General features: G+C 33.6%; 2 protein-coding genes, 1 long non-coding RNA gene and 2 other non-coding genes across 5 annotated transcripts; 3 read left to right on the plus strand and 2 right to left on the minus strand.

Annotated features, from left to right (window-relative positions):
* The first annotated feature begins 4,367 nt into the window (after window positions 1-4,367).
* LOC112034736 (uncharacterized) lies at window positions 4,368-9,614 on the plus strand. The gene is made up of 7 exons (XM_024067549.2): window positions 4,368-4,972; window positions 6,012-6,092; window positions 6,776-6,850; window positions 8,061-8,105; window positions 8,190-8,279; window positions 8,478-8,579; window positions 9,140-9,614. Exons 1-7 carry the CDS (start codon window positions 4,478-4,480, stop codon window positions 9,320-9,322), a joined length of 1,071 nt encoding a protein of 356 aa, XP_023923317.2. The 5' UTR covers window positions 4,368-4,477; the 3' UTR covers window positions 9,323-9,614.
* A 565-nt stretch (window positions 9,615-10,179) lies between these two features.
* TRNAI-AAU (transfer RNA isoleucine (anticodon AAU)) lies at window positions 10,180-10,253 on the minus strand. The gene has a single exon. It is a non-coding gene; the product is annotated as a tRNA-Ile (tRNA).
* Window positions 10,254-13,125: 2,872 nt separating this feature from the next.
* On the plus strand, window positions 13,126-14,172 carry LOC136069053 (uncharacterized). The gene is made up of 2 exons (XR_010630346.1): window positions 13,126-13,210; window positions 13,872-14,172. It is a non-coding gene; the product is annotated as an uncharacterized LOC136069053 (long non-coding RNA).
* Window positions 14,173-17,593: 3,421 nt separating this feature from the next.
* On the plus strand, window positions 17,594-20,193 carry LOC112004700 (uncharacterized). The gene is made up of 6 exons (XM_065777128.1): window positions 17,594-17,638; window positions 17,712-17,786; window positions 18,640-18,684; window positions 18,769-18,858; window positions 19,057-19,158; window positions 19,719-20,193. The coding sequence occupies exons 1-6, from the start codon at window positions 17,594-17,596 to the stop codon at window positions 19,899-19,901; spliced, it is 540 nt and encodes a 179-aa protein (XP_065633200.1). The 3' UTR covers window positions 19,902-20,193.
* A 479-nt stretch (window positions 20,194-20,672) lies between these two features.
* Window positions 20,673-20,746, minus strand: TRNAI-AAU (transfer RNA isoleucine (anticodon AAU)). The gene has a single exon. It is a non-coding gene; the product is annotated as a tRNA-Ile (tRNA).
* Window positions 20,747-20,813: the final 67 nt, after the last annotated feature.

Below are 20,813 nucleotides of genomic sequence, written 5' to 3' on the forward strand. Positions count from 1 at the left end.
GCAATGTTCTTGCTACCTTACTTACTCCATTCTTGTTTCACTGTGTCCGAACACCCCTTCTTAACCAACCACATCTCTTCAAAATGAAAAGGCTTTTCGGGATTGGTTGATTCCACCATTTCGGGTACAATAAGTAAAGGGCAATGATCAGATGTACTACAAGTTAAATGATGCACTGTTGTTATGCCAAACCTCAATAGCTACTCATTATTCGCTAAACCTCTATCAAGCCTTTCCCACAATGTTTGCCCATCTCTGAAATATTTTTTCCATGTAAATGGATTGCCTTTGAACCCCATATCTATGAATTCACACACATCCATGGTATTCCTAAACAATTGCATTTGAGCATAACTTCGATTTGAACCTCCTTGCTTCTCTACCCCCTTCACAATTTCATTGAAGTCCCTAGCACATAGCCAAGGAAGGTTGAACTATGAATGTAATTGCTGAAGTAGTTCCCACAATTCATAGCATTTGTGTGTCATAGGCTCGCCATAAAAACCTATTGTGAGCAACTGCAACCTCGGCCCGCCAATTTTTTCTCAGCCTGGGCCTAACCCGCGTGAATGGATGGGATCGTGATGCTCAAAATGTTGAATTCACTGTAAAATGTACTCCCCCCCTAGATTGAGGATTTTACTTGGAGTCACCACTTATTTAATTTAAATGGAAAAGTAAGAAAAATTTCAATATAAAAAATGTTTATGTTATATTAATGTATATGACAATTTACATCAATTTTGTAACAAAAATTTACAATGCTTTTTTGTCCTAGATACAATCTAAGAAAAGTAAATTACATTGCTTTATTTCCTAGTTACGTTCTAAAAAATGTAAAATTGCATATATAAGAGAATAGTCTAGAACCCTTGATCTTGATTCGGAGGCTAATTTACAAGATGTGAAGGGATTAAGCACCCATCTCGCCCGGTAAAACCGGTCTCCTAGGTTAAGGGGAATTTGCAAGAATTGTAAACAAATATATGTTAGGGGAATTTGACATAAAGAGAAACAAAAAGTGAAATTTGTTAGATAACAATTTTAATGTAAAGAAAGCATGAAGGTGATGGCATGTTCATCCAAGAAATCAATGTAAACAAAGAATTCCTAGCCTAGACATGTTCATCTAAGCACGTGAAGAAAAAACAAAGTTATCATGTTATTTGTCATCAACATAATTGCAAAGAGAAAAAAAAAAAAAAAAAAAAAAAACATTTAAGCATATTTGATCATTGTATTTTGGCTCTAAGTTTCTACTAAAAATTCTAAAATTCAATTCTCTACAACTTTTCTAGAAATAGAGAAAACCAAATTTCAACGTTTTCCAGGCCAAAAATGCGATTTAAATTGCTGCTAAAAATAGTAACATTTTTGAGCATTTCTATTTTTTTTTTGAAATTTTCACAGGATGTATCTGTTTCTCTATCCAATATTTATTNTGAAAGGAAGTTGAAGATGATGTTGCACCTGTTTTGTATTTTGGCTCTAAGTTTCTACTAAAAATTCTAAAATTCAATTCTCTACAACTTTTCTAGAAATAGAGAAAACCAAATTTCAACGTTTTCCAGGCCAAAAATGCGATTTAAATTGCTGCTAAAAATAGTAACATTTTTTGAGCATTTTTCTATTTTTTTTGAAATTTTTCACAGGATGTATCTGTTTCTCTATCCAATTTATTTATTAAAAAAAAAAAAAAAAAAAAAATCTTCTAAAGCTAAGGGAAGGAATAAGCCTATTAGATAAGTTTGAACAGATTTGATGTTGATCCCCATTTGAAATTTTGAAAGAAAATTGAAGATGATGCTGAATTTGTGTTATCTTCTACACCTATTTTTATTTTAGCCATAACTTTCTACTGAAAATTCCAATTGATTCGGGATTGGTGTTTTTTTAAAAGAAATTAAATTCTCTACAACTTTTCTAGAAATAGAGAAAACCAAATATGGGGATAAAAGCCCAAATTTATGTATTGGGCCCCAGGGCCCTATTTGAAGACTAAAAGTTTATCCAAAGAGAAATAGACAATTGAGAAAGGCCCCAGGTGAGGGAGATATGCCTGGAAATGATTGAAGAACATAGTTCGAAGAGAGCATCAGTAGTCTGAAGAGTGTGTTGTCCGAAGAGTGTGTTATTCTCAGATATAAAGAATCTTAGTTAAGTCAGTACCTGAGAGGTTCGAATAACCTTCCTAGCGATTCCAATGATAAGGATAAACTTCAGGCATGCATGGAGATGATAAAAACAGAGAAATATCTAAAGGAAAAACTACTACCACTGCATTAAATGCACTGCAGCAACTTTTCTTACCGCATTAATGTGGAGAAGACCTCTAAACAGTATAATCTCAACTACCGCCACTCATGGAGAACCGACAAAATTGCATGATGGGACGGGTACTCAAGTGAACATTTAGATGAAGACAAGTGGATGATTAAGATAGTCTAAAAGAACACTATATAAATGTAAGGGACCTCTTACAGATGGGGGGAGAAAAAAGTCGAGGATAACTCTAAGAGTGATATGTACAAAAGTTTGTCTCTTCGGACTTAAATTCATTTAAGTTTCAAGTCTGTTCTTACACTGATTGATCAATAAAATCCCTGTTGAACGTTGTTTCATTCACAACCAGCTCAACTCTTTTACCCACTCTCTACAAATTCATTGTATTGGGCTTATTGGACTCCTACTCCAAATCTTTTGGACTTGGGCTACAAATCTGGACCCTACACCAAATTTCAACGTTTTTCAGGCCAAAAATGATATTCAAGTTGCTGATGAAGATAAAGACGTTTTTTGGAGCATTTTTCTTTTTTTCTTTTTTCTTTTTTTCATGGATCGTATCTTTTTCTATCTCCAATTTTTTTTTTTTTTTTCAAAAGAGCAAATAAGATGCCATAAAGGAAAACATTTTTTTATTATTTCTTAAAAAATAATGAAATAAAATGAAATCCAATAAAAAATCACACTTAATTAATTTTAAATTAATTCTTATGAGAACCAATCAAAATTAAGTGTTTAAAATAGGACGTAATTGAGCCCATTGTGTAGGTGAGTCATGATCATTGAAAATTGTTTATATGATAACTTTTGATCAAGTGGTCCGATCAAAACCCATGACATACCATTATGATTGTTAGAGCATCAAGATTTGTTTTGTATCACAAATCTGAAAATCTACTAGTTGGTTAAATGCAAGTTGTAAAATGGGGTGTCTACACTTGTGAATCTTCAATCTCCCTCAGTACCTCCTCCTACAATACAATCAATATGATTTTTTGAGGATGGTTCCACCCGCAAATTCATTGAATCCTTCCAAAACAATACAAGCCCCCCACCTATGTTGATCCGTGGGACATTGGACATGTGGTCAAATTTCAACCATTCGCATCCTACTATGAATAATGAATAATATGCCAATATGCTTTTTAATTCCAATCAATGAAAGTTAATCAACCTTTTTTTTTTAAGTATCTTTAATATTTGATAATTTGTGTTTTATGACATATAATATAGTTATAATTTTTATGAGCCATTTATTAGAACATTAATAAAGGGCTCATAAAAAACCCGATTTAAAATATTATTATTATTATTTTTGTGTATATTCTAATAAATATTATTGTTTACTAAAAAAAATTATAAGCCCATTTAAGGCTCATAAAAGCCGAACAAAGGTTTATAATTTTTTTTGGGGGGTTAAAGTTCTATTAAAAGTCCATGATAGCCCATTTAAACGCCTATTTACCATTTTTTTTTAAAAGCCTATTAAAATAGCCATTAAAGGCCCAATGGGCATTGCCCATGGCCCAATGGTTGTATGTTAGACCATAACATCGTTCTAGTTCATAGATCATAGATGTGTGAGCTCCGATAACTGTAATTCCTTAACAGCTGAGCTCAATCTTCATGGTTTAAACGAATGAGTCACTCGTCGTAAGTAAAATCCTAGGTTTCGACCTCCACCATGTGTGACTGTCTTCTTCCCTCAGTCCCTCTATCCATCTCTCTCACCAAACATCGCTGCAGTTTCATTCTAACCAAACCCAAACCCACTTGGACACCACAAAACAGACCAGTTCCATTCATTCACACCCGAAACTCCACTCGTGTTCGGAATTCCAGAGTTCCTCTCAACCCAAGTGGAGCTCAAGGCGAATTAGCGTTTAAGGAAGAGAACGAGTTCGAGTTTTTTTTTTTTTTTTTTGGGTTAAAGTTCTATTAAAAGTCCATGATAGCCCATTTAAACGCCCATTTACCATTTTTTTTAAAAGCCTATTAAAATAGCCGCTAAAGGCCCAATGGGCATTGTCCATGGCCCAATGGTTGGATGTTAGACCATAACATCGTTCTAGTTCATAGATCATAGACGTGTGAGCTCCGATAACTGTAATTCCTTAACAGCTGAGCTCAATCTTCATGGTTTAAACGAATGAGTCACTCGTCGTAAGTAAAATCCTAGGTTTCGACCTCCACCATGTGTGACTGTCTTCTTCCCTCAGCCCCTCTATTTGTCTCTCTCACCAAACATCGCTGCAATTTCATTCTAACCAAACCCAAACCCACTTGGACACCACAAAACAGACCAGTTCCATTCATTCACACCCGAAACTCCACTCGTGTTCGGAATTCCAGAGTTCCTCTCAACCCAAGTGGAGCTCAAGGCGAATTAGCGTTTAAGGAAGAGAACGAGTTCGAGCTCAAAGAGAAAGAGGGAAACGGAATTGGTACAAAGCGCGATGAAACGGCATCGTCTGGTTTGGATTTTGGTGAATCGAAGAGAGATAAGAGGAGCGAAGAAATGTTGGAAGAGAGGGATTTGGTTGAAGTTGGAGAGACTGAAGAAAGAGTGGGATTGAGGAAAAGGAAACAAGTGGTGCGGAGGTCGAGTTTTCTGGCGAAGCAAGTGATCAGCATTCGAAGTGCTCTTTGCTTGGGCTTTGTCTCTCAGCTTTGGGTGGACACCACATATGTAAGCTCTTATACTGTTCAACTTCAACTTCTTCATCATGAGTCATCACCAACTTATATTCATAAATCTATGAACTGCTAGAAATTTTGTGAGTGGTCAACAACCTTATAGCTTAATGCCATTGCCAGCTTTTCATTTAGTTGCTATGAATTGCTAGAAACTTTTCATTGTTCAAGTTTTGTGAGTGCATGTTACGGTGAATTTAATCATTTAACCATAATTTTTATACTTCCCTCCTGTGGGCCTAAACTCCTTATTAATAAATAGGACCGCAACAAGTGGAATTTTTAACATTTAAAATTAGAGGTAGAGTGGAGATAACAGTCAAACTTAGGTTCTCCTACTCTGATACTACGCTAAAATTAATTCTAACACATGTTTGCATTCTAGTGTGTTATTAATTGCAAAATAAAACCTCTAATATTTCCAACAGAGTCGTCATGGTTCAAATACCCCTCCCCATTGTAACTATCGAATTATCAAAACAAAAAAGTGAGATAAAACCAAAACGTATCCAACAACAAAATTGAAAGAACATAAAATAAAAGAGAACTTCAGTGTTGGCACCTTGACTTGCTTGGAGTGAACACCAAGTAAGAGAAGGTAAACCTAGGAGACCGCTACAAGGGTTTGCTGGAGTTATTACTTGGCCATTGCAAAAATCCCAAGAGAACTTTTACTAATCAATCAAACTGTTTAACTGTCTCTATAGGATACAATACTGTGCTTGTATACTCAATGGCTTAACCCTGATTTTAGTTGACTTGTGAAATCCTAATTTTAATTCTAATTGACTTGGGAAATCTCAATTATTGAATTACAAAAATAATTTGACTCTAGAAAATTTATAAAATAACCTAATTAATTAATAAGACCTAAGGTAAATATCTAACTGACCAATAAAAATATAATTGACTTTCAACAATAAAATAAAATTTCTTTGTGCTTCACATGTTAGTTATGTTTATGTAAGTTCTCTGCTAATTGTTACTGGAACTATTATTTATTTATTTTTATATTGAATATTTTGTTTTTCCAGTGGGTGGTTTTGTTTGTAGAAGTGAGGCCAAACTTGCTTTCAGGGGAATCAGAAAGGTTTCTTCTTGAGGATGTCAGCCAGGTAGTTTTTAAAATAAATAAATTGTTAATATATTTATTGGGATTGTTTTGTGCACTCTATCTCTCTCTTCATAGCTATACACATATGAGGGTTACATCACAAGTAGAAGTGTAGTTCACAAACCTTTAGAAAGATACAGTGTAATTTGGAAATGTTCCAACTATTCTAGGAGGTTAGGATCAAAGGTTGGGATTTATCATTTTGGGTATCTTCTAGGTGTTAGACTAATATGCATGCAAGTTGTGTCTGTTTGTTACAGATATTCTTCATTTTGATGGCATAGGTGCCATTTTCTTGTTATATGGAAGAACATGCTGATTTGGAGGGGATGATGATGAACATATGTGGGTTGCTATTGGACCTTCATTTTGTTAAAAATCTTGTCCTGTCCTTGGTCATTTTATGTAACCCATTTCACATTCAGTTTCTGCATATCACCCTTGGCATATGTTTGCCATCCTGTTAGTTCTTATGCCAGCATTCTAATGTGAACATGTGAAGCATTTTTTTTACCACACTTAAGTTATGTAGTTTCCAGGAAATTGATGGATCTATTTGACTTTAATTTGAAGGAACTTAATGCCTTTTAGATCTGCAAACCATCATTTCATGTATCTGTCTTGATTGTTATTATAGACATTTTTGGTCACTCTGTAGGTTATTCAATCTGTTATTCTTTGCAGGTTGGTGATGTTGTTCTCATCCAGGATGAGAGTGTTATGGAGAATGAGTTTAAAATGGTTGGACTGGAAACCTTGGTATGTTCCATTGTTTCTGCTCTTACTTATAACACTTATTAAAGTGAACCTATAATTATTTATGATTGTACACTCTTTGTTTTTCCTTTTCTTTGGTGGCTGGGTGGACGGGGGATTCATCATCTGGTAGGCTGTGCATAAGAAATAATCAGGGCATTAATCATTATGGCTAAGCAGTAGAGGACTTTGTCCAACAAACACATGGTCAATTGTAATCATAGCCAAAATAAATAAGTAGATAAATAAAATTAAAGAAGTAAAGAATGCCATCATCCTTAGATTGCAAGCAATATTTGTATTAGTACAAGGAAATTTATGAGCTGCACCCAGATGGCTTGGAAAAACTCAATACTGGCTAGTGCCTAAGTCAAATCAGAAGTTATAATAGCAGGTGGAGCCTCTACAGGAATTTCATAATTTAAGGTATCAGACATGGCTTAAACATGGAGCTCTCCTTTTAGATATTGTGGTGCAATAGATTCATTCTGTTTGTCTTATGGTAATTAGTTCATCAACTAATTTAGTTTTCCATCCTTGTGGAAATGAGTCTATTTAATTTAGGGTAAAATATCATTTTCGTCCCTAAACTATGACAAAAGTTCGTTTTTCATCCCTAAACTTTCAAAAGTTCTATTTTCGTCCCTAAACTATCACAAAAGTTCGTTTTTCGTCCCTAAACTTTTCCAAACGTATTGATTTTCATCACTCCCACATCAGCACTCTGTCAAACCACGTCAGCACTCCGTCAGAACTTTTGAAAATTTAGAGACGAAAATAGAACTTTTGAAAGTTTAAAGACGAAAAACGAACTTTTGTGATAGTTTAGGGACGAAAATAGAACTTTTGAAAGTTTAGGGACGAAAAACGAACTTTTGTGATAGTTTAGGGACGAAAATGATATTTTACCCTTTAATTTATGCTTAATTTTATCTGAAGAATGAATTCGGGCAATCAAGTGTCATGGGAAGTTGATTGGAAGAAAGACATGCTCTTGGATCCTCCCCTCACTTTTGTACTTTTATTATGTTCATTGGATTTGGATCTCGAGTTGTTTTCATAATGCTGAAGGTTAGGACCATACACCCATATGGCCTCTTGTAAAGCCCCAATTTGTGGGATTAGCAGTAGGTAGTGGATTGGTGTTACCTTCTTCAGAATATTTTATAGAAACATATCATTTTTTTAGATTTTAACTTGTGATGTTTGTTAGGTAGGATACAAAGTCGTAACACCAGCTCGTCGGAATATCGGGAAGGTGAGTCAATTTTGTTTGCACCTACCTTTGTATTATTATTAGCTATTCTACAATCACCTAATATTTTACATGCTACATTTCTAGGTGCGGGGGTATAGTTTTAACATTAATTCAGGGGCCATTGAATCACTGGAGCTTGACTCTTTCGGAATCTCCATTATTCCATCAAGTTTGGTAGGTGCACTAAAAAGGCAAATGTCAAAGATTTGAGTGCAGACTGCATGCAAATTACTTTTCACCTTCTTGAAAGTTTCTGTGATTGCATGTTTTGTAGTCAATTATCTGGTTCTATGTGTGATATATTGACAATATACCTTTTGTTTGAAAAGGTGTTCTTTGTGAAATGTAAATGAAATTTGCTAGTAATTTCAGGTTAGCACCTATGCTCTCTTTGTGGAGGATGTGCTGGAAGTTATACCTGATGCAGTTGTCGTGCATGAAGCTGCAGCCTCACGCATACAGAGACTAACAAAGGTATTTTTCCATGCATAATGAAACCGCCCATCTTGCTTTTGCTCTGTGGTATGCTTTATTTGTAACCAGATATTTGGATGCTGATAAAATTCTTCCTTCTACTAAATTTATGCCATCTTATTGATGTTTGTATATACATGATGCATATATATGCACAGGTAAAGTGGCATGCATAAGGCACACAAATAGACTCCTTGCCTGTGCTTCTATATAAATATGATTATAAGCACTTTTATGGCATGCATATAATAGATGCATGCAGTTGTCTCTTAATTTTTTTTATAAATGTGTTTTGTCTTTTGCCATTTGGTAGTTCAGAGAGAATAATGTCTTGTTTCTGTGAGCTGGTTGGGAGATCCATGAAGTGAACCTTTCCAGCCTCATATTATGACACTAACCTGATCAGACATTGTGAGCTAAATGGGATTTAAGGTCTCCCATGGAGCTCTCCCAAGTGAAAGAAGCTGACTTTGACAAATATTTGATCACTCCTAGTCAATTATCACATTTTCCTTGAAGTTTAAAATCCAAGTACTAAGCCCTCTATTTACTCTTAGCAGGGTTTTTTGGGCACCCAAAATGTGGGGACTTCAGTAGATGAGCTTGGAGAATATCCAGACTTTGAAAGACCTGCTAGGTCTGAATATGGTCAGAGTGTAAGAAGAAGTTACGGTAGCCAGAGATTCCAACCAAAGAATAGGGAAACTGAGGATGATTGGGAGCTTCCGAAGGATTACTTGTGATCTTTAGGGTTTACCCGCTGACTCCCATGTAGATACATATGTACATTCTCATTGCTGTCTTTCCTTAATAGTCATGCCAATCATTTTCATCTTTGTGGTTGGATATCTTAAATTGCTTTCACATTTATAAGATGGAAGCTGTTGGACATATGAGGGTCCTGAGTTAACGATGTTTTGCTGGATTCATTTGGTTTAGTTAGTATAGCATTCACATAGTATAATAGCTATGTAATAAACGAGACCATTGGGTTTTTTGGCTTGTTGTATATGTATTGATACTTTACTCTCTGCATTTTGCTCTATGACAACATTTTCTTCAAAACATAGAAAATAATGAACTGTTTATCTTGGGAAAAATGCACAAAACCCTCTGTGGTTTCCTTGTAAAACTTAGAACCCCCTCAAGGTTTTGAGTACTACACGCCCTTCTATGGTTTGTTTTATGAACGAATCATTAATTTGTTTTAAAGGGAAACCAGAGAAAGTTTTGGTTATTTTTCCATTATGCCCCAAGTGGAAACCTAATTTTGACGTGAACTGTTATTATTCTTGAAAGATAAATGATAATAACATTGATGAGATTAAGAAAACTCTGAGATCGACTAGCAAAAAAAGAAAACTCTGAGATCAAACGAACCGTGGAATACTCGAAGTCCAACAATTCGAACATGGGCCGCAGAGGAAAAAAAAGCCCAATAGAAGGAAAAGAGAGCAAACATAGCACATAGGCCGTAGAGAAAAATTTTCAAAAAAAAAAAAAAAAAAAAAACCCAAAAAAATGGCCGATGCAGGTTTCGAATACATAGGCCGTAGAGAAAAATTTTCAAAAAAAAAAAAAAAAAAAAAACCCAAAAAAATGGCCGATGCAGGTTTCGAACCTGCGACCTTCGCGTTATTAGCACGACGCTCTAACCAGCTGAGCTAATAGGCCAATTGTCGGAGAGGGAATTTCATATTTATAAATTTATTGTTATTTTATTAGACACCACTCAAAATCGGATAGACCAATTGACCAGGCAAATAGAAGTTCCACAACCTCTAGATCTGCGCTATCTGTATTTATGCAAGTAAATGTAAATGTTATCAGAACCGAGCAGCAGTATAATCATACCTGCACGAAATGATTGTCTCGCATTTACTCCTTACTTAGCATGCACGCTGTCACTGTGAGCTAGTAAACGCTCAACACTAAAGAGTAAAAGACGACACCTTTTTACCACTCACTCTTTATTGCCATGTCAAATCATATTCATAGTTTGTGCAGGAAATAAATGAATCGATACTCATATATTTTTCTGAATTCTTTCATAAACACTCATTACAAGCAATACATTCCAATATGAATGTTAAATTTTATCTTAGTGTGATAATAGTAGAACCTTATTTGTTAGATTTAGAATTTTGTTAGGATGCAAAAAGACTATAATAATTATTAACTTCTCAGCCACACGAGGGACACTATAATTATTAATGAAAGCAAAAACAAAAGTTTTACGATAAAAAAGATTGAGATCATTCCTATAAGATTACAAAAAAGGGCTTAATTTGCAATATCATGTACTACAAAACCTTTTTTTTTTCTTAGTGTAATTATCAAGTCATCTTAAAAAGGATTTTAGGATACCAATTGGTTGCTCAATGGTCCAATGTCACGGGGTTGAGGGGTTTTGTAATGTGAGAATCACGTTTGTTTAATGCAATTCCTTCCCACATCAAAATTTTGTATTATCTTTACTGATTTTGACACGGCTACTAGTCTTCAATTCTCAATGGGATGTTGTTCTTTTTTATTAGCTTTGGTTACACAAAAATCATCGCTTTTGTGTAGTTTCTTCCCACAGCTATTATGCATGCTTTCTTCTCTTTTACTGTTTTACACCAACATCAAAGTCAACCTTCAAATAGGGGGGATAGGGGACCTCATTAGCTCTTTCTTGGATTATCTCCATGTGTGAATTCCCTAGAAGATAATGTTTGGTATATGCACTTAAAAACTGAAAATTAATGTTTATGTGTGGGTGAAAAAGTGTATGAAAATACGTATAATGTTATTTAAAAACTGAAAATTGTTGTTTGAAAACATGTACCAAACACCCCACTGCATACATTTTAACATGTGAAATTAAAAGCATAGGATCTTAAAGACAATTCTTTTAGTTGCTATCTCAAAACACTATTCCTTGTCGTCCATATTGTGTCATAGTAGACTACTGTGAATAAGGTGAGAATTTTCACTTATTATCTTTATAGCTTCAGCTTGCCTTCTAATTAAATGGAAATTTTAACCCACTCGAATATAGAATTGATATTCAATTCAAATAACCTAATAAGCCCTAGTGATTGAGCTCGTGTAATTATTGTTATTGGGCGTTCTACAACAATGTTTAATTTTTTTTTTCCATGTAGTTTTTAATTTTTTATTGACAAAAAGAGAACATATGATATGGTCCCTATATAAGTTATGTTGTTGCTTTTAGAAAACAATATTTTTTTTTTTTTTGGGAGTAAAGAAAACAATGGTTAAGTCTTAGAATATATAGAGGAATTCCTCTTAGGCATATTAAACCGATAACTAGTATGAAAACAAATGAAGACATTATAAGTGAGTATTTTATGATTATTATAGCTTTGCATCAATGATTAATTAAAAAAAAATGTTTCATAGAAAAAAATTAAAGAAAAATGTAATAAATTAAATAGAATGAAGATTTTTTATTTTATTTTTTAAATCCCAAGGGCATGGGGCATGCTAAATATTGATTTCATGGTGGACAAATTAACTCCCTAACCACATCTTGTATAGTCAATCTCAACATACATTCAACTACTTTAATGCCCCAATTTGGTTATAAGCTTATGTTATTGAGTTCAGTAGGGAAAAAAAAAATCAAGTAATTTGAGAATATGTTTAAACAATTTTCAATAAAAAAAAAAAAAAAAACCAATAATTTAGTTTGATAATGAACTTGATTTTTTTTTTTTCTTGAAAAAAATGAGTCTTTATTTATTTATTTTTTTTTTTGAGGAACCGGCCTGGAAATCCAGACAACTTGAATCCATTGTGTTGAAAATCTGTTAGTATAAATCTAAAGTGGGATCCACAAGACTTCTCTAAAAGGGTGGCTTCATAGTGTTAATCAACAAACTAATCATCAATTAATCATAGATCCGGAGCGTAGAGAGTAGAGACTGGTAGGTGTTAAGAGAATTATTTATTTATTTAACTCTGGTCACTGTCCATCCAAATCTCAACCTTTTGAAAATGATTAAGTAGCCGTTAGATTAGCGCCTCCTACTTTCAAATTCAAATCTTATCCCCTCTTTTAATAATCTCACGTTCACACTCACATCTCCCAAAGAAACACACAAACCACAAACAAACCTCACACATTCATTCACCGTTCACCAATGCCAACGCCTCGGTTCCCAGTCACCGGAGACCATAAACTCCGGCCAAAGTCCGGCAGAACACCTCTCCAGCCGCTGAACTCTCAGGCGAACCATGTCACCGACTCCTCTTCACACACCAAGCCAGCAAAGCAAACTCAGATCGAGATCTGCATCGCCGACCAGTCAAACAAAGAGAACACCCTCCACCGTCCGACTCAGATCGAATCTCTGGACGCGTCGCTGGCGGAGGAGCTGAGCGCGATCAGGAAGAAGATGGAGAGGCTGAGGTCGGACAGAGAGAGAACGGAGAAGATGCTGAGAGTCACTCAATATTCAAATTTTGATTTCTTTGTTTTTGTTTGTTTGTTTTTTTTTTTTTTTTTTTGAATTCGTTTAATTTTTGAGATATTTTGTTTTCAGAGAGTTTCTACGATTCGATCTCTAAGAGAGAAGGAACAAGTAAAGAAGAGTAGTGAAAGGCAATCACCTCCAAATTCGGTATGTTTTTTTTTTTGGTTTTTCATGCCAAATTCAATTTTAAAATTGACTATTTTTTTTATTTGTTATATTAAAATTTTAACTCAAAACATTAATGAAATGTGTACTTAATGGCCTAAAGCTATAAAATTATAAATTCCTTTAAAATAAATTAATATTGTTACGTATTTTAAAATTTTAATTGTTGAATTTCATGTTTTTTACAGTCTTTAACACATATATTAAATTTTGTATTAATTGAATTTTATTTACTATATAATTTATAAACTTATTTTTTATACATAATTTTAGTTTACAATTTTAATAATTAATTAATGACATAATTATTAATTTTTTTGATTTTTTGACAATTTTACAAGTATAAAGAATATAAAATAAAATATAATTCATCAGTAAATTTGTCAAAATTTAATGTTTAAATGGCTGCATTGACAAGTATTGTTTATTTAATAAACTTTTTTAAAAAAATGTTTAAATGGCTTCATTTGTTAATTGATTTGAACATAATACCACATTTACTCGTTTTGACAAAGTGGGGGATTAAATTGATAATAGTCAAACCTTAAGAACTAATTCGGATTGAATTTTAATCTTGAAGATTTGTTATTGTATAAAGTTTAAACTGATTGATATTTTTTGTAAAATTTAATTAATTGTCCAGGAAATGACTGTGGAGGATAGAGAGGAATCAGAATTTGGCGATGAAAGCATAATACAGAGTCCAGGTTCAGCTTCGTCGGCAATTATAACAGAGAAATGAAAGTTTCTCTGTTTTTTTTTATTATTAATTTTTTTAATGATTTCTTTTACTGTTCACTTTTACTTGGAAAATGATCATTTCCCTCGTTGTAGAATTTGAAGAAACTTTAGAAAGAAAAAAAAAGTAAGAATATAATATTTCATTGTTTATCAGCTTGTATTGTCACTATTTTGTAATAGATTGAGCTCCAATTTTGAGACCATTCGGCGCTCCTCTTGGCTAAATTTCAACCCTGCTTTTCAAAAAGTGGTGCTACAAAGTCGCAAGGACTGTTGCATTGCATACAATGATGATAAGAGTAGGCCATTTGAAATCGAAATGATGAACGCATGGCCAAGAAAGAGTCTTTTGTTTTTGTCTTTTTTGTTTTTTGTTTTTCTGGTTTTTTTGTTTTTGTTTTTGTTTTTGTTTTTGGACGCGTACCATAGAATTGCAGTATACAAAAGTCTACTCGATAACCACGGCTTTTTGTCATCATACATTCATACCAATGGTTCGAAACACTAATTGAATTTTTTTTTTTTTTTAATAATGTAAATAAGGTTCAAAACTTATATATTTTATTTGACAAAAATAAATTTTATTAGTTGAACTAAATAAAATTCACAACTAATAGTCTTAGTTGAGATATACCTTTACTATCTCACATAAGTTTAAGCTTTGCTTCAATCATTCATCTTTCTAATTTTCCTGTGATACATTGTGATAGGCAAGCTATAGCTTATGGTGATACTAGTCCATGAAGCTTAAATCACTACTCTTTGGACCCATTATAGCCATCAGGCTTAAATTAATTCCACACTAGTTTCACGAGGGTTTTGTGTATACGTATGAGATTTCCATAATTAGAATTATAATAATCTGGTTCAAATCAGCCATGATTCGATATACTTTATTTGTTCATCTTTCTATATATATATATATATATGAAATATATGGTGTTGGATTTACCTTGACAATTGACGGGTGGTTCATTGAATTTACAAAAGTCTGTAAATTAAAATTTTAGAATAAGATTTAAAGTACTTGCAACAACAAATTTGTCACTTTTAATTTTTCTGGCGTTGTTATAAGAAGTATAATTTAACTATAAAGTTTTAGTGCCCGTATAAAGTAGAACTTTAGAAGTAAAGCATTAACGGGAAAGTATATCGAATCATGGCTGATTTGAACATGGGCCACCGCCCTTTCACTTACTCAATGCATTATTGTTGCTTTTATATTATATATATATATATATATAGAAATGTTAAGTAATATATAGAAATGTTAAGTAATGTTCTAAGAGTATTTGTTAATTAATTATTTTCAGAAATTTTTGATTGGAAAATAAAAAAGTAATTGACTTTTGCAACAACTTTTATATTTCTCATGGAAATGGTATTAAAATTTTTCTTGGTGAAACGGTCATTTCACAAAAAGTATAAGTACTTGTGAGGTACGAGGGCAAGGGTCAAAGTCCAAGTATTTACGAAAGAGTTTCACATATATANCCCACCACAAAACCCCCCCCCCCCCCCCCCCCCCCCCCAAAAAAAGCTCTAGAATTCAACTTTTATTACCTTAAAGCTCTAAAGGGTCCCCTTAAAGCTCTTATTGAATTTGCCAAATGTTTTACAAATTTTACAAAGATCTCTAAGAATCTTAACACTACCAAACATGTTCTTAGTAGTAGAGCCTTTGCAATATAGAGTTCTATCTAAAGAGCTTTTTGAGTGGTTTGAGTGTTTGGCAAATTGCTTTAAAGTTCTTGATTTAGGAAGTATGAACAATGAATTGTAGTTTTATTTTTCCTAAAAGTTTCAAATTTTTGTTTTATAAACATTAAAAACATGTTTTTTAACAACACTTTTTAAACAACAATTTTCACATCTTTTTAAACAACAATTTTTGAACTCTATAACCAAACGGGCCCAGTGTTAAGAGCATCTCCAACAGCACATGTAAAAACAAAATAATCTCTAAAATAGAGAATGAAACAAAAAAAAAATGTTCTCTGATGATTTCTTTAAATCACAAATTATTTTTTGCTACTGTATATTAGCAATTAAATTTTTTTATTAAAAAATTACAACAATTACTATTATACCAATTCTTTCTCTTTCTTCTTGATTTCTTTTTTCTCTCACACTATTATATCAACTAATATTTAAATAAAATAGAGAAAAAATAAAAAATTTGTTAAAAAATATATTTGAAAAAGTAGGTAGATAAAAGATAAATATAACTATTCATTCACCAGACAATATAAAAATTTAGAAAATTTGCTACAAATACTCTAAGGACTCCTTAAAAGACTTTTTAGTGGGTTGTGAGACACTTTTATATAATAATAATAATAATAATTTTTTTGGTTCAGCAAAAGAAATGTAATGAATCACATGAAACATTTGGGAGGAACAAAATGAAAAAAAGTTATCTCCTGCTCACGATGTGAACCAAGAATATTTAACGGTCGTGAAAAAATATGAGACGGAAGAGAGATAATAGTAGAAATCACGTGGGAAAAAAAAACTTTTTTCATTTTTTGAGAATTGAAAAAAGAAAAAGAAAAAAAAAACTGTTTTACTATTTTTTTTTTCTTCAATCCATCATATAAGATAAGGCCATTAGGACATGTCGGCATGTCGGGCAAGCCAACAATTTGTGGTCCAATTAAAACGACAGGAACTTGAAACTTGAAAAATCATGCAGAACACGTACTTTTTCAGGAGAGAGTAGAGGATTCTCTGTGTTTGAGTTTGAGTAAACAGCCCAGCAAAATCTGCAACCACAAAAGCTGCAAATTTTCTTCTTTAGTATATGTAAAGGGATTTTCCTAATATAGTACTTTATTTTAAAAAATCTTTTATAAAAAATAAAAAATTATCACATTTTTGACAGTTTTTTATAAAATTTATTTGAAAATAGATGATTAGGGCACATATTAATTGAATTTATTTTTGTCATAATTTGTCATATGTTAAATTGTGAATTATTAAAAAAAGAGACAACGAAATTGATTTAGTTGGTAAAACTTGAACGCTTCGACCAAAAAGTCTAAGATCGAGTCTTATTGACAACCGTCCTCCATAGTAAAGTGATTTATAAGTTCAATATAAAGACTTCTTTGCTAAATAGCCTCTCTCACTTAAACTTTTTTTTAACTTAAAAAAAAATTAAAAAATGTGGGACTATACGGGTCTACGTGTCCATTCCTTAGCAACAATGGTGTAAAATGCCGTAGTCCTAGGATGGCTCACATGTAAATAAAGCTAGAAAGACTCCAAAATAGGCTAGGTCCTCACTTTCTTCACATCCTCAACGGCATGATCTGGCTCCATCTGATCTTTTCATGCAAAAAAAAATCGACGGCTATAAGAAAAGGATCTGGATCAGCGAGCATTTTAGAACACAAAGACACAAACACAACACAACAGAGACTTTTTCAACTGCAACATAGTAAATAAAGTAACATGTTACTGTGCTGCGTTTAGAGGGTGTTTTGGGAAATGACCAATGTCGTGAATACAGCGTAAAAGGAAAGTGACAACTTATACATTGATCCGTATGATCAACTGGTCTGGTTGTCTGACTAGTGACTCCTAGATGATAGTGAGTTTGATTAATCGTCACGAAACGCAATGCAACGCACGGGCAAGGCAAGGGAAAACAGTGGCCCTTATATGGTTATCTGTCTTGATTGTTATTATAGACATTTTTGGTCACTCTGTAGGTTATTCAATCTGTTATTCTTTGCAGGTTGGTGATGTTGTTCTCATCCAGGATGAGAGTGTTATGGAGAATGAGTTTAAAATGGTTGGACTGGAAACCTTGGTATGTTCCATTGTTTCTGCTCTTACTTATAACACTTATTAAAATGAACCTATAATTATTTATGATTGTACACACTTTGTTTTTCCTTTTCTTTGGTGGCTGGGTGGACGGGGGATTCATCGTCTGGTAGGCTGTGCATAAGAAATAATCAGGGCATTAATAATTATGGCTAAGCAGTAGAGGGCTTTGTCCAACAAACACATGGTCAATTGTAATCCTAGCCAAAATAAATAAGTAGATAAATAAAATTAAAGAAGTAAAGAATTCCATCATCCTTAGATTGCAAGCAATATTTGTATTAGTACAAGGAAATTTATGAGCTGCACCCAGATGGCTTGGAAAAACTCAATAGTGGCTAGTGCCTAAGTCAAATCAGAAGTTATAATAGCAGGTGGAGCCTCTACAGGAATTTCATAATTTAAGGTATCAGACATGGCTTAAACATGGAGCTCTCCTTTTAGATATTGTGGTGCAATAGACTCATTCTGTTTGTCTTATGGTAATTAGTTCATCAACTAATTTAGTTTTCCATCCTTGTGGAAATGAGTCTATTTAATTTATGCTTAATTTTATCTGAAGAATGAATTCGGGCAATCAAGTGTCATGGGAAGTTGATTGGAAGAAAGACGTGCTCTTGGATCCTCCCCTCACTTTTGTACTTTTATTATGTTCATTGGATTTGGATCTCGAGTTGTTTTCATAATGCTGAAGGTTAGGACCATACACCCATATGGCCTCTTGTAAAGCCCCAATTTGTGGGATTAGCAGTAGGTAGTGGATCGGTGTTACCTTCTTCAGAATATTTTATAGAAACATCTCATTTTTTTAGATTTTAACTTGTGATGTTTGTTAGGTAGGATACAAAGTCGTAACACCAGCTCGTCGGAATATCGGGAAGGTGAGTCAATTTTGTTTGCACCTACCTTTGTATTATTATTAGCTATTCTACAATCACCTAATATTTTACATGCTACATTTCTAGGTGCGGGGGTATAGTTTTAACATTAATTCAGGGGCCATTGAATCACTGGAGCTTGACTCTTTCGGAATCTCCATTATTCCATCAAGTTTGGTAGGTGCACTAAAAAGGCAAATGTCAAAGATTTGAGTGCAGACTGCATGCAAATTACTTTTCACCTTCTTGAAAGTTTCTGTGATTGCATGTTTTGTAGTCAATTATCTGGTTCGATGTGTGATATATTGACAATATACCTTTTGTTTGAAAAGGTGTTCTTTGTGAAATGTAAATGAAATTTGCTAGTAATTTCAGGTTAGCACCTATGCTCTCTTTGTGGAGGATGTGCTGGAAGTTATACCTGATGCAGTTGTCGTGCATGAAGCTGCAGCCTCACGCATACAGAGACTAACAAAGGTATTTTTCCATGCATAATGAAACCGCCCATCTTGCTTTTGCTCTGTGGTATGCTTTATTTGTAACCAGATATTTGGATGCTGATAAAATTCTACCTTCTACTAAATTTATGCCATCTTATTGATGTTTGTATATACATGATGCATATATATGCACAGGTAAAGAGGCATGCATAAGGCACACAAATAGACTCCTTGCCTGTGCTTCTATATAAATATGATTATAAGCACTTTTATGGCATGCATATAATAGATGCATGCAGTAGTCTCTTAATTTTTTTTATAAATGTGTTTTGTCTTTTGCCATTTGGTAGTTCAGAGAGAATAATGTCTTGTTTCTGTGAGCTGGTTGGGAGATCCATGAAGTGAACCTTTCCAGCCTCATATTATGACACTAACCTGATCAGACATTGTGAGCTAAATGGGATTTAAGGTCACCCATGGAGCTCTCCCAAGTGAAAGAAGCTGACTTTGACAAATATTTGATCACTCCTAGTCAATTATCACATTTTCCCTGAAGTTTAAAATCCAAGTACTAAGCCCTCTATTTACTCTTAGCAGGGTTTTTTGGGCACCCAAAATGTGGGGACTTCAGTAGATGAGCTTGGAGAATATCCAGACTTTGAAAGACCTGCTAGGTCTGAATATGGTCAGAGTGTAAGAAGAAGTTACGGTAGCCAGAGATTCCAACCAAAGAATAGGGAAACTGAGGATGATTGGGAGCTTCCGAAGGATTACTTGTGATCTTTAGGGTTTACCCGCTGACTCCCATGTAGATACATATGTACATTCTCATTGCTGTCTTTCCTTAATAGTCATGCCAATCATTTTCATCTTTGTGGTTGGATATCTTAAATTGCTTTCACATTTATAAGATGGAAGCTGTTGGACATATGAGGGTCCTGAGTTAACGATGTTTTGCTGGATTCATTTGGTTTAGTTAGTATGGCATTCATATAGTATAATAGCTATGTAATAAACGAGACCATTGGGTTTTTTGGCTTGTTGTATATGTATTGATACTTTACTCTCTGCATTTTGCTCTGTGACAACATTTTCTTCAAAACATAGAAAATAATGAACTGTTTATCTCGGGAAAAATGCACAAAACCCTCTGTGGTTTCCTTGTAAAACTTAGAACCCCCTCAAGGTTTTGAGTACTACACGCCCTTCTATGGTTTGTTTTATGAATGAATCATTAATTTGTTTTAAAGGGAAACCAGAGAAAGTTTTGGTTATTTTTCCATTATGCCCCAAGTGGAAACCTAATTTTGACGTGAACTGTTATTATTCTTGAAAGATAAATAATAATAACATTGTTGAGATTAAGAAAACTCCGAGATCGACTAGCAAAAAAAAAAGAAAACTCTGAGATCAAACGAACGGTAGAATACTCGTAGTCCAACAATTCGAACATGGGCCGCAGAGGAAAAAAAAAGCCCAATAGAAGGAAAAGAGAGCAAACATAGCACATAGGCCGTAGAGAAAAAATTTCAAAAGAAAAACCCAAAAAAATGGCCCATGCAGGTCTCGAACCTGCGACCTTCGCGTTATTAGCACGACGCTCTAACCAGCTGAGCTAATAGGCCAATTGTTAGATACGGAATTTCATATTTATAAATTTATTGTTATTTTATTAGACACCACTCAAAATCG

This window comes from Quercus suber, unplaced genomic scaffold, assembly GCF_002906115.3.
Source record: "Quercus suber isolate HL8 unplaced genomic scaffold, Cork oak 2.0 scaffold_149, whole genome shotgun sequence".
NCBI classification, from domain to species: Eukaryota; Viridiplantae; Streptophyta; class Magnoliopsida; order Fagales; family Fagaceae; genus Quercus; species Quercus suber.

Bases quoted from the DNA above. Each gene is read 5' to 3' on its own strand.
- LOC112034736 (XM_024067549.2), top strand. From the start codon at position 4,478: ATGTGTGACTGTCTTCTTCCCTCAGCCCCTCTATTTGTCTCTCTCACC. The intron at 6,851-8,060 runs GTATGTTCCATT...GATGTTTGTTAG, and splicing joins TGGTTGGACTGGAAACCTTG to GTAGGATACAAAGTCGTAAC. The intron at 8,580-9,139 runs GTATTTTTCCAT...TACTCTTAGCAG, and splicing joins GCATACAGAGACTAACAAAG to GGTTTTTTGGGCACCCAAAA.
- LOC112004700 (XM_065777128.1), top strand. From the start codon at position 17,594: ATGCAACGCACGGGCAAGGCAAGGGAAAACAGTGGCCCTTATATG. The intron at 18,685-18,768 runs GTGAGTCAATTT...CTACATTTCTAG, and splicing joins CTCGTCGGAATATCGGGAAG to GTGCGGGGGTATAGTTTTAA. The intron at 19,159-19,718 runs GTATTTTTCCAT...TACTCTTAGCAG, and splicing joins GCATACAGAGACTAACAAAG to GGTTTTTTGGGCACCCAAAA.